The sequence below is a fragment of the Carettochelys insculpta genome, chromosome 23 (assembly GCF_033958435.1).
Source record: "Carettochelys insculpta isolate YL-2023 chromosome 23, ASM3395843v1, whole genome shotgun sequence".
Taxonomy (NCBI): Eukaryota; Metazoa; Chordata; order Testudines; family Carettochelyidae; genus Carettochelys; species Carettochelys insculpta.
In genome coordinates, this window is record NC_134159.1 from 6,740,992 (window position 1) to 6,753,163 (window position 12,172).

A 12,172-nucleotide genomic window follows, 5' to 3' on the forward strand; every position below is an offset into this window, starting at 1 on the left:
AAACCAAGCAAGGAGATCAGCTTTTAGGATAAGAGGAGAGGCAGGCAGGTGCTTACCGAAGAAGGCCAAGAATCTGCCACCCAGATCTCTAAATCACAGTCATGACTGTTGACCAGTTACTCCAGTAGCTATGAACTCCTTTATCTTGGGAGGAGACCTAACCACCATGTGAGCAAGTTATGAAATGAGTTTTCTCTGGAATTCCAGTGGCCCTCGGTCAGCCAGGTTCTAATCTACACCAGATTAGATGTTGTTCCCATACTTGTTCTGCACGCGGTCCCTAGTACCTTGGAGAGTGTCTGCTTTCCTGAACTGATACAACCTTTTTCTGCAGTCCCAGTGGATTTCTCCCAGTTGTTACGACATTACACTACAGACGGCTTCCGGGTCCTGGGACTCGCCTACAAAACACTAACAAACCTCAAAACCTTTGAGGAAGCGCAGCAGCTGACTAGGTGTGTGAGCAGTACACAAGGTTTTCCTTCCTTCCTTCCTTTCCTCTGTTCCCTTCCTTTCTCCCTTGACTCTTGCAGTACCTCAACTCCTCTGCGTCAGTGAGAGCTGGGTGAAATTTTTTGCCACAATTTGTTTTTGAAGAAGAAGGTTGATTCAATGGTACTGGAACATTTCATAAACTAGGGTCAGCTTCACTGAATTGTTTCAGCTGGGGGAGAAAGAGCAAAATAATAATCCTAAAATTGAAATGTTTGGGAGTTGTTTTGTTCATAGGATCCTAGGGCTGCAAGGAACCTCAGGGGGCCAGCGAGTCCAGCCCCCTGCCCAGAGCAGGACCAACCCCAACTAAATCACGTCAGCCAGGACTTTGTCAAGCTGAGACTTAAAAATCTGTAGGGGTGGAGATTCCACCACCTCCTTCAGGAAAGCATTCCAGTGCTTCACCCTCTTGGTGAAATAGTTTTTCCCCAATATGCAACCTACACCTACTGCTCTGTAACTTGAGGCCATTGCTCCTTGTTCTGCCATCTGAGATCAGCCTCTTTCCCTGCTCTTTAGAACCCCACTTCAGGAAGTTGAAGGAAAAAAAATCAGCAGCTGCTATATGTCATAGCACTGGAGGGGACCTTGAGAGGTCGTCAAGTCCAGTCCCCTGCCCTCATGGCAGGACCTATCACCATTTTTTTAACCCATCCCAGACCCTTGAAAGACCCCCTCAAGGATTGCGTTCCCAGTGCTGGGTTTACAGAACCAGTGCTCTAACCACTGAGCTACCCCTCCCAAATGTTTAATTTTATTTAGTTGAAAAAAAGTTTGGAATTGCTGGCAAACTGAGACGACACTTCCTTGCATAGCTCTAGAATCAGCATCGAAGCAAAAATCGGTTTGGGGTGTTCTCTGGCCTGTATTATAGGCGCTCAAGCTCAGTGATCACAGTGGTCCTTTCCGGCGTGGAGATCTGAATCTCTAGCAATACACTCATCCCTTGTTAAACAAGTACTTCACTTAGGAGTACTCACTAAAACGAGGGACGCATATACTTACCTTTGTTCACTGAACAAGTGAACTCCACCCTGCTAATACGAGCCTAACCCCCTCCTTGTGGCTCCAACCCGCTGCAGACCCACCCCCCCACAGCCTGAACCCACTGCAAACCCAGCCCCCTGCTGCCTGAACCCCCTGCAGACCCCAAACCAACGCAGCCTTAACCCCCACTCCCCCCATGGTCCCAGCCCACCCCCAGGTTTTAACCCTCTATCCCACTCATGGCCCCAAACTGCCCCCAGCCTTTAACCCTCTCCAATCCCCACCCCCGAAACCCAAGGTTCACGTACCTTTCAACAGCAGCGCCACTTGCTGCCACTCCTTTGCCAACTTAGGAGCACTCGGAACCAATCAGAGACTTTTACCTGCATTTTAATGGTAATTTAGTGTCCCTCTTACGAGTTTTCACCTACGAGCAGACAGCTGGGAACCAGTTATGCCCGTATAGTGAGGGATGAGTGTATTCGGTGAGCTAAATGTCTTTTTAAGGACCCAATTCTCAATCTGTCTGAAGTATCTAGCCAGCTGCTGCCTGACAATACTGCTGTTGTCCAAAGTCTAATTTGCTCCCCGATCTTGTTCTGGCATCCGACACTTACGCCGTGTGTCTTGGCAGGGACGCCGTAGAGAGTGGAATGAGCCTCCTTGGCTTCCTAGTGATAAGAAATGTTCTCAAGGCAGAGACGGCCCCTGTGATCCACCTGCTAAGGAATGCAAACATCCGCACCGTCATGGTCACAGGTAACTGGTGGAACTGCTTCTAAGGTGGTGGCAGGAGTGGCTACCTCTGGATCATGTAGGTAGAGCTCATGGCAACTGTAAAGGAATAAATAGCCTTGCTAAGAAGTTTGGGGTCTGAGGGTTGGAGAAGGGACTGGGAGCCAGGAGTCCTAAGTTCTGTTTTTGACTCTGCCACTGACTCTTAGTGTCCTTGGGCAAGTTGCTGTGTTCCTCAGTTTATTCGTCTGTAACATAGGTAGCAAAATAGACCCGGTTCGCAGGGCGAGGGGGACTGGAAGGCTCATGTGGTCATAATCCCTTTTGTCTAAGGATCACTGAGAGCTGGACGGATGTCCGGGGCACTTGGAAAAGTCTCGGACCAGGCTTGTGCCATTTTTGTCTTTCTCAGGTGGTGAAAGGAGGGGTGGCAGTTTTTCGGGAGAAGTGGCTTACTGGGGAAGTTCTGCTTTCTTGCTCTTTGCTCCCTTTATTTTATTACTCACTGTTAACTTGGCAAGCTCAGCAGAGTTAAGTCAGGTTCTGGTAGTGGAGCCATGAGCCAGCGCAGGGCTGTTGTGCGAGAGGTTAATGTCCCCATCCCTCTCTCCTTGCCAGGCGACAACATGCTGACAGCTGTGAATGTGGCCAAGAGTTGCCGGATGGTTGAGCTGAAGGAGCGGGTGGTGTTCGTGAACGCGGCGCCTCCCCGCCATAACAAACCCGCCACCCTCAAATTCCTCTCCGCCGATGACCCCCAGGGGCAGGAGCAGGCAGTGGTGAGTGCTGGCCAGGGCTGCAGAAGACCCAACAGCTGTGTGTGTGAATCCCTTTCTTAAGGTGAGATTATGGGTTCTGGAGCACACGGACACGCGAGAGCCCTCCTACCCCGCAGCTGGGCTTGTCAGGCATCCGGCTGGTGCTGCAGAGACCTGGGGTTCGGGGGCTGGTTTCCACGGGTCCTTCAGCACAAGCACCCCAGGGCCTTGCTGTGGGGCTCAGTAACTCTCCCCCTCATCCTTTCCTTTTATCACCTGCAGTGTTGTATGGCCCAGAGGCCCCCAGCAGGAGCAGAGGCCCAGTGCACCGGGAGCCGTACGAGAGTCCTGTCTCTTGCTCCTGCAGGCGGGCCGATTCTCCACCCCCAGAACATGCTTGGCCCCGGGTTACAGCTGGCCCCTTTACCCCCAACATGCAGGCCCAGACTGGAGCATGGCTGGCGTTGAGCCTCTGTGTGACTGCTCCAATGTCTGACTGCTCTAGGCAGTAGGATACGATCTGCCCTGCGCTTCTTCGGCCTGGGCAGGCCTCTCCCAGGAGCTGCCTCTCGGGCTCGGGGAGCTGGGGAGCGGGCCAGGGATCAGGGTGTGACCCTGAGGTGGAGTCAGGGAGTGGCCCAGTTCTTGGTTTGGTCTGGTGAGGGAAGATTTCCCTGCCTGAGCAGTCTCTGCCAGGTCCCTGCATCGCTGAACGCAGCTGCGGGGCCTGATTAGCCCATGGAAAAAAGCAAAGTCTGCGCAGAGCTGAGCAGCTGGTGGTGGGTTTCGGTCCACAGGGCCTGTATCAGCAGGATGCCGGTTTCCTCGAGCAGCTGCCCTGCCACCTGGCACTGAACGGGAAATCCTTCACCGTGCTTTGTGAACACTTCCCTCACCTGCTCCCCAGGGTGAGTTCTTCCCTCTCCTGCATCTCAGGTCAGTCGTCTGCTAGTGGGGAAGCCTGAGGCGGAGCAGTGCAGATAGCTGAGGTCTCCTGCTCACCGCCAGCCTGTGCTTTTCATGACTGCTCCTTTCTGCCCTAGCCTGGCCCTAGCATAGCAGAGACCCACCCGCATCAGGAGCCATGCCCAGTCCTCACCCCAGAACATACTTGTTCCCAGACTGTTGTGGGTTTGTCCCCCTGCAATACATGTGAGGAGGCAGCACCTACCCTGTCAGATTTCAGGGCCCTCTGACACTGCAGCCGGAGTCTTTCCCGTGCATAGCCCCTGGGGTCCCCACCATCACTGGTCATTTTTGACGAGTCTCCTGGAACCAATGTTCCTGAGTCCCCATGAGAAGCAGCAGTGGATGCAGCATGGACATGTTGTCTGCCACAGCCCACTGCCTGACCTAACCACCGTGGAAACGCTCAGGGGACCAGTCCCAACAGCCAGGAGGATGGCCGTGCTAGGGAACCACAGGCTGTTGCCTTGTAACTGTGGTCCTTGAGCCTGCTGGGTAGTCATGCTGGCTGCGGCTCTGCTTAAGTGCTGCTGGTACCATCACTTATCTGATCACGGGGCGCTTTCTCCTTCAGATCCTGATTCAGGCCACGATTTTTGCTCGTATGTCACCTGACCAGAAAACTCAGCTGGTTTACAGCTTACAGGACCTCAAGTAAGTTCCCAGTCCCCGGGACATGGTGAGGAGAGCAAGGTCGTAGGACAGGTGTAGACCTAGCACGTCCTTCCGAAGCGACCTCTTGTCAGTGCTCTCGGCAGCTGGGCAGTCCGTTTGCAGCTGACCGCACCATCTGATCCATTGCCCTCTCTTCCCTTCCCTGACCCAGACACAGCAACACTGTGGGGCTCAGGACAGCTGGTTGGGTGCTTTTATCTCTGTTGATGGTGGGGATAGACAGGCTGTTGGCAACAATGGCCAGTTTTTGGCAGCCAAACTGTCGGTTGAGGCAGCCGTAGAACACAGAGCTCCCAGCACTGCTGGGTGTGCCAGTAACATCAGTACAAGATGCAGGATAGAGACAGCCACGGTCCTGCACTCAAACCCTGACCAGTGTCGTCTGCCTTGAAGAAGAGTTGATTTCTAGCTGGGATGCTCCAGTAGCTTAGACAGGATTTTATGTAGTTAGACCGGCGGGGCGGGAGTAAAAAGTTCATAGCAAGGTCCAGTGGCTGGAAGTGGGACACATTCAGGCTAGAAGTAAGGCACAGTGAGGGCTATTAAGCAGTGGTGCAATTTACCCAGAGCTTTGGTGTATTCTCCATGACTTGAACTGTCTGAGAATGGGTGTCTTCTCGGCTTTGTGCAGGGATTGCTGCATGGAATTCTCTGACCAGGGTTAGGTAGGAGGTCAGACTAGATGATTCTTATGTTCCCTCCTGGCCGTAACCTGTGGACCTCGTAAAATGCTAAATGCCCTGATCTTTCTCCAAAGTCAGCACAAGCTGAAGTTCATGGATGTGACAGGATCAGTCACAGAGCACTGGAAGGATGCATTGACCTCAGTCATAGAGATACCGGGTCTCTGCCTGAAGCAGGTTACAATCTGATTGTTACATCAGGTTGCAAATCTCCCCTCCTGTAAGGGGTTTTGAATTAGTCTTTATGGAATGAATTTTTATATAGTAAGGAATGTTCTGTAGTTAAATGGGACAGGGCAGGGAGTCAGACACCTGTGTTCTGCTCCTGACTCTCCTACTGATTGTGGGGAAACTTGGTCCCCCCCCATCTCTGTGCCACCATTTCCCTATCTGTGAAATGGGACAAATGATAATTCTTGCCCATCTCCCGGCATATTTGGGAAGCCCAGTGCTGGGAAGAGCTTTGCACAGGCCTGGCGCCTTTCACAGAAGATCGCAATGCACCATTGATGCTTTTAGCACTAAATGCCCAGTGTTCTCCAACCCTGGCTCCAGGGAGCTCTGTTTCCTGGCGCAATGTGGGCAAGGATGAGGCAGGAATCCTTTGGCTTACATTGCCCTTTCGTGTCTCTTGCTACAGCTATTGTGTGGGTATGTGCGGAGATGGTGCCAACGACTGCGGAGCCCTCAAGGCGGCCGACGTGGGGATCTCGCTCTCCGAGGCAGAGGCCTCCGTGGCTTCGCCATTCACCTCCAGAATTGCCAACATTGAGTGTGTGCCCATGGTCATCAGGTGAACCACACAACAGCTTGTCACTGGCGGGGGTAGCGGTGGGATTTGGCAGGGCTGTGCCAAATGAGGCACGGAGATGTGACTGTGGCAAGGGGTTGGCAAAACGGTTGTCCGGCCATGTAGTGGCTGCCAATGTGTGGCCTTGAATGTGGGGATTAATTAATATTAATTAACAACAGTCTAAGAATCTCAGTGCTTGTATTTTGGAAATAGTGGCCTATGACTCCCTGTTCCCAGAAAGCTTCACCCCTTGCCCTCTCTCCACTTCCCTCTGCTGGGAGCACCCATCACCTGCACTAGAGCCTAACCACAACCTTCAGCTGGCTGCCAAGCTGCTGTCACCAGTAGTACTCAGGAGCAAAGGGTGTCCCCTCCTCCCCTCGCTCTGTCCCCTCCTCCTTGCCCCTAGCTTCGGGGCTGTATTTTAGGGATCCTGAACCACCCAGCGAGGCAGCTGCTGTGCCCACAAACCACCTGCTCTTCCTCCCTGCTCCAAAACGGAGCCCTGTCGATTCATAGCACAGGGAGCTGGCTGGCCCCCATGCCCACCAAAGGCAGGCCAGTCAAGTCTTGCTGGTCTCTCTTTCAGGGAAGGCCGATGTTCTCTGGTCACCTCTTTTGGGGTGTTTAAGTACATGGCCCTATACAGCCTGGTGCAGTTTGTCTCAGTGCTTCTGCTCTACACGGTGAGTGCTTCCGGGAGACTTCTGGGTGGCTCAGAAAAGAAGGGGGAACTGAGGGATTGTGGGACGTTGTAAGGAATCCCTGGAACCTTCCATCTTAGACCCCGTGGTTGGAATCCCAGACGGGCCTCGTGCCTGCCACTGCCTCACAGCTGGCCGGCCAGGGCAACTGAGGTGGTGGAGCTGGCTCCTTTGGAGCGTGGGCAGAGAGACCAAGAGTCAAACGGGCAGTGCAAGTTCAACTCCCCTGGTGCCTTGAAAGATGTTTGTGTGTCCGCTCAGGGCAGGCACATGGGCTGACTGGGGAGGCAGCGTGGCTGTTCCAGGTATGACCGGAGGCCCGGGATAGCCGAGACTGTCAGCTGAGCTCTTTTCCCCAGAGCAGCATGCTGCCTGAGCTGGGAGTCGTGCGGGCCGCAGAACACAGCACTCCCATGCACCCCCGTACCCCCAAGAGCCCTCCCTACAGCGAGAGGGGAGGGCTTCAGAGGAGCTCTCATCCAGGCCTCGGCTGCAGCACTGGTGCTTGCTGAAAGTGGGGTTTGTACAGATGAATGAGTGAAGGGAAGCATGTGTGTCAGAGGGCGGGACCAGGGGTTGGGGAGCAGAGCATCCTGTGACACAAGATGGCTCTGTGCAGGTCCACTTGGCAACTTGGGGTTTGTAAATCGGAAGGACAAAAAGATAGAGACCAGTGGATGAGAGGCTGCATATGAGTCAACAGTGTGTCCTTGTAGCCAAGAAAGCTAACAGCATCTTGGGGTGCATTCGGAGGAGCATTTCCAGCAGATCTAGAGAAGTTATTATTCCCCTCTGTTTGGTGCTGGTGAGGCCACATCTGGAGTTCTGCGTCCCGTTCTGGGCCTCCCAGTATAGAAAAGATGTGGGCACATTGGAGAGGATCCAGTGAAGGGCAACAAAAATGATTAGGTGGTAGGAGCACATGACCTACAAGGAGAGGCTGAGGAATCTAGGCTTATTTAGGTTGCAGAAGAGAAGAGTGAGGGGTGATTTGATAGTAGCCTTCGACTTCTTGAAGGGGGTTTTTAAAAAGGATAGAGAGAGGCTGTTGTTAGTGGTGACAGATGGCAGAACAAGGAGCAATAGTCTCAAGTTACAGAGGGGGAGGTGTAGGTTGTATATTAGGAAAAAATATTTCTCCAGGAGGGTGGTGAAGCACTGGAATGTGTTACCGGGAGAGGTGGTGAACTCTTCAGGTCTTTAAGTCCTGGCTTGACAACGTCCTGTCTGGGATGATTTAGTTGGGGTTGATCCTTATATAGGCAGGTGGCTGGGCTTGATAACTTCCTGAGGTCCCTTCCAGCCCTAGTATTCGATGATAATGTGCCACTGCCCAATTGTGTGTCAAAAATGCCCTTTGACAGCCAACAGCAAACTGGGATTCGCCTTTAGTTCCCGTAGTGCAGGTCTACGTTTTTCAAAACTGAGCTCTCTCCCTGAAGCACCCAGGTAGGTCTGAGCTCTCTGGAGCAGCAGCCACCAATTTGTTGCAGTATTTTCTTTCCTTACAAGGACTCCAGGCCTTGGCAGCTTTCTGCTGTGGTGAAAGCAGCTCTGCGGACAGTCTTAGATCACAAGAGTCTTCTTTAGGGCCTTTCTGTCACTGCTGGATTTGAACCAGTGACCTGGAGATGAGGCCCTGTACCCCACTGCCCAGTCCCCTGAGCTGTCCCTGAAGGGATATTCCATTTCTTCATTCCTGCCTGTCCCCAGATTAACACCAACCTGAGTGACTTTCAGTTCCTCTTCTTTGACCTGATCATCACTACAACCGTGGCTGTGCTGATGGGCAAGACTGGACCTGCCAAGGAACTGGGCATGAAGCGCCCTCAAGGGACCCTGATCAGTATTATTGTCCTTGGCAGTCTCCTCCTCCAGACAGCTCTGCTGATCACGGTGCAAGTCATGAGTTACTTCATCACAGTCTCACAGAGCTGGTAAGTGGTGGCCTGGGGCAGAACCAGCACCTCGCCCGGAACCTGCTAGAGCAGCCAGAAGGAGGAAGGTCCCTGTGGCCTCATGAAAGACACCGTGCTGGGAATCCCCAGATAGTCAGATCTGGGGGCATCCAGCCCAGGCCCAGGCCAGCAGCCCCTGCGTCAGGGCCCAGAAGGCTGCAGGAGGCAGTTAGCAAACAACCTGCCCCCAAAGAAAGTTCCTTCCTAACCCCTATCAAATGAGTCCTGCTCTGAAGCACGGGGACTGGTACCCATTTTTGTCCACTAATCCACAGCTGGAAACCAATTGCTGCTTTCTGCAGCACTGGTGTGGGAGCATTTTAATACTGGGGGGGACCAGGAGCGGAGCCTTGGGGCCAGCAGCTGGGATGCCAGCACTGGGCGGGGAGGGAATAGGGAACCCCCAAGCTAAAGCTTAGGGGTGCTGCAGCACCCACTGCAGCCCTAGCTGCCACACCTGTGCTCTGCAGTCCCAGGTCAAGGTAGCTGCACACTTTGCCAGGTCCTGCCGCTGCCCAGGTTTAGAGGCTCGTGCGTGATTCCTGCTCCTCCACTTATTCTCCCCCAGGTACGTCCCCCTGAACAGCACGGTGATTGCCCCGCAGAACCTGCCCAACTACGAGAACACGGTGGTGTTCTGCATCTCAGGGTTCCAGTACCTGATCCTTGCCGTCGCCATGTCCAAGGGATACCCCTTTCGCGAGCCGCTGTACGCCAACGGTAGGGACTGAGCCAGTCGCCTCCCCTGTCGGTAGTTGGGGTGCTTCCCATGGCCAGTTGGCCTCTGTCACCAGCCTTTGGGAGGGAGGGGCATGTTGGGGTCCCTGACCTCTCCTCTTGTCCCCCCAGTGCCGTTCCTGCTTGTCCTCGTCGCTCTCTTCGGCCTGATGATGGTGTTAACGCTTTACCCGCTGGGCTTCATGAAAGCCGTGCTGAAGCTGAAGGACATCGGCGACATGAGCTTCAAGCTGCTGCTTCTGGGCATGGCCACGCTCAACTTCTTCACAGCCTTTGTGCTGGAGGTAGGCAGGGTGGGCAGGGGAGCTGTGCTCTCAGCCACAGAGCTCCAGGTGAACGCCCGGCTGAGGGGGCTGGGTCCTGCGGGGTCCTTCCTCACTGGTACCCATGGGCTGGGGACTGCTGGCATCAGCCAGACAAGGTCAGTCAGTGCTGCCATGAGTTAGGGGCTCCTCACAGCTCCTAGCCTGGGCCCTTCTGTCTTGGGTACAGTCCTGACCCAGGTCTATCCTCCCAGCCTGCATCAGGTGGCCTAAGAGCCGTTCCCTTCCACAGGGCTGCTGTGGGTGTGTTGGGAAGGGAGCCCCATGCTGCTCAGTGCTCGCCCACGTCCTCTGCTGGGCAGCTGTGACCCCGAGCTCCTTTCCTCACCCGCTCTAGACTGCCCTGGATCACGGCCTGCTCAGCTGTCTGCGGAAACTGCGCCAGAAGAGGCCCTCCAAGAAGCTGTTCAAAAGGCTGGAGCAGGAGCTCCGTCAGCAGCAGGTGGCCTGGCCACCACTGAACGAACCGCTCTTTGCCATGCCCAAAATGTCCATCACCCTGAGCTAACCACAGCTCCCAGACAGCCAGTGCCCATGAGTCCTGCACCAGCCTGGCCTCTGCAGTGTAGCTCCACTCATCACCCTGAGCTCACCACGGCTCCCAGACAGCCAGTGCCCATGAGTCCTGCACCAGCCTGGCCTCTGCAGTGTAGCTCCACTCATCACCCTGAGCTCACCACGGCTCCCGGACAGCCAGCGCCCACGAGTCCTGCACTGGCCTGGCTTCCCCAGTGCAGCTTCACTTATTTATTGTCATCCATCTGTTGCTGCCTCTGCCACGAGCTTGGGCTGAGCAGAGTTCTCAGTCCCCGGCCCTGGGTGATTGTCTTAGGGGAGGGCTGCAGGAGGCAGAGGAAGGGCAGGGGCGCTCACCTTCCCTGGGGTGGATGGACCAGCCCTCCCTTGCTCCGGGAAGCAGGGCAGGCAGGTTACAATGGGGACGCCTTCTGCAGACCTCCCCCGAGAGCAGCTGCCATCCCCGTGCAGAACAGTTCCAGCCCTCCGGCTGCACAGCATGCCTGGGTCAGAGGCCGACTGGGATGGGACATGTGCAAGGATCTGCCCACTAGATCCAATGCCACCTGGCAATCAGGAAGAGGAGCCGTGTGGGGCTGCTGCTGTGTCATGGTCAGTGCCCAGTGTCCACTAACTGATTAGCTTCCCTGTAAGGAGCCCCAGGTGATTCCTTCACCCCCTCCCATGTGGCCACACCCTTCACTTGCTGTGGGGTGGCTGGGTCGGATCCACAGCTGGGCGATTTGCCCTGGAGTGCATGCGGAGCCGTCCTCACAACTGTGGTGCACCTTGTCAGGAGGGTTGGGGACAGTGTTTGACAAAGGAGAGCCCTTCCCTTGTGTCTGTGGTGTTGAAAGCCACTAATAAAAGATGGCCACTTTTGCCGTGATCCTGCGGTCACCTTGTGGCTCTTCTCACTGTGAACAAGCCACCTGCGTCCCTCTGCAGACAAGCCAGAATCCTCCAAACCCCCAGGGCTATTTGCAACCCAGCTGCTGTAGCAAATGAGTCTGTTACCTGGCACGCTCATTGAGAGACCAGCCCTGATGAGCAGCTGGAACGTGCCAGAGGGTGGGCTAGAGATAGTTAATTAAGAATACTGTTGAGAGCTCTATTTATTCTCCCCAGCCCTCAGGCCCTTCACCTATACATCAGAGCAGGTCGAGTTGTAGCAGCTGGACGTACTGTCCATCCAGGATGCTCCTTGCCTCCCCTCTTGTGAAGTGTATGGATTGCTGCTGTTCTAAAAAGCTGGGCCGTTTGCCACCCTGGAAGCTGCCCATTCTGAGAATGGGCATGCCAGATTCCAGTCCAGAGCCCCTCCTTGAAAAGCCAGACGTGTGCACTGCCCCTGCTGATGGACCTTCTGCTAGAACAGTCCTGGTGACGTCATGGTCAACGGTGGGATTGAAACAGAAGATGTGTAGGATCTATTTTATTCATCAAAGTGCACAGAGAGAGAGAGAGTGTGTGTGTGTAAAAAAAAAAAAAAAAAAAAAAAAGTCCCATACCTTCTCCAACTCTGCAGTGGTGCTTTTGTGAGTGTATTTAATAAATTGACATTATTTTCTTGAAAAATAGCTTCTGCCCTTGAATTCCAGGTGGCCACGTGCCCCAGGTGGATCATATCTAAGCAATGAAGAATAGAACTGGGCTACCCAGAGACTAACATGTCTGCCAAGTAATAGCAATGTGCAGTTGTGGTTACTTGAGAAATTTCCTTTCTTCAAATAGCAAATTAACAGTAATAGTAATTATTTTTCATGTTTTTTACTGAGTACTGTTGATTGTGATATGCTTGATTTTTTTATATCTGCTTCTTCTGGTACTTGTGCAATTTT

The 12,172-nt window shown here is 54.0% G+C and overlaps 1 protein-coding gene across 1 annotated transcript in view; it reads left to right on the plus strand.

The window, feature by feature from the left end:
- ATP13A2 (ATPase cation transporting 13A2) overlaps positions 1 to 11,220 on the plus strand; it is a 71,507-nt gene extending 60,287 nt beyond the window's left edge. The window contains exons 19-29 of the mRNA XM_074975638.1: positions 335 to 455; positions 2,117 to 2,241; positions 2,836 to 2,996; positions 3,773 to 3,883; positions 4,516 to 4,595; positions 5,940 to 6,092; positions 6,682 to 6,778; positions 8,510 to 8,733; positions 9,323 to 9,474; positions 9,604 to 9,776; positions 10,153 to 11,220. Of these exons, the coding sequence (XP_074831739.1) occupies positions 335 to 455; positions 2,117 to 2,241; positions 2,836 to 2,996; positions 3,773 to 3,883; positions 4,516 to 4,595; positions 5,940 to 6,092; positions 6,682 to 6,778; positions 8,510 to 8,733; positions 9,323 to 9,474; positions 9,604 to 9,776; positions 10,153 to 10,323 (1,568 nt within the window). The 3' untranslated portion in view covers positions 10,324 to 11,220. The remainder of the gene's footprint in view (positions 1 to 334; positions 456 to 2,116; positions 2,242 to 2,835; positions 2,997 to 3,772; positions 3,884 to 4,515; positions 4,596 to 5,939; positions 6,093 to 6,681; positions 6,779 to 8,509; positions 8,734 to 9,322; positions 9,475 to 9,603; positions 9,777 to 10,152) is intronic.
- Positions 11,221 to 12,172: the final 952 nt, after the last annotated feature.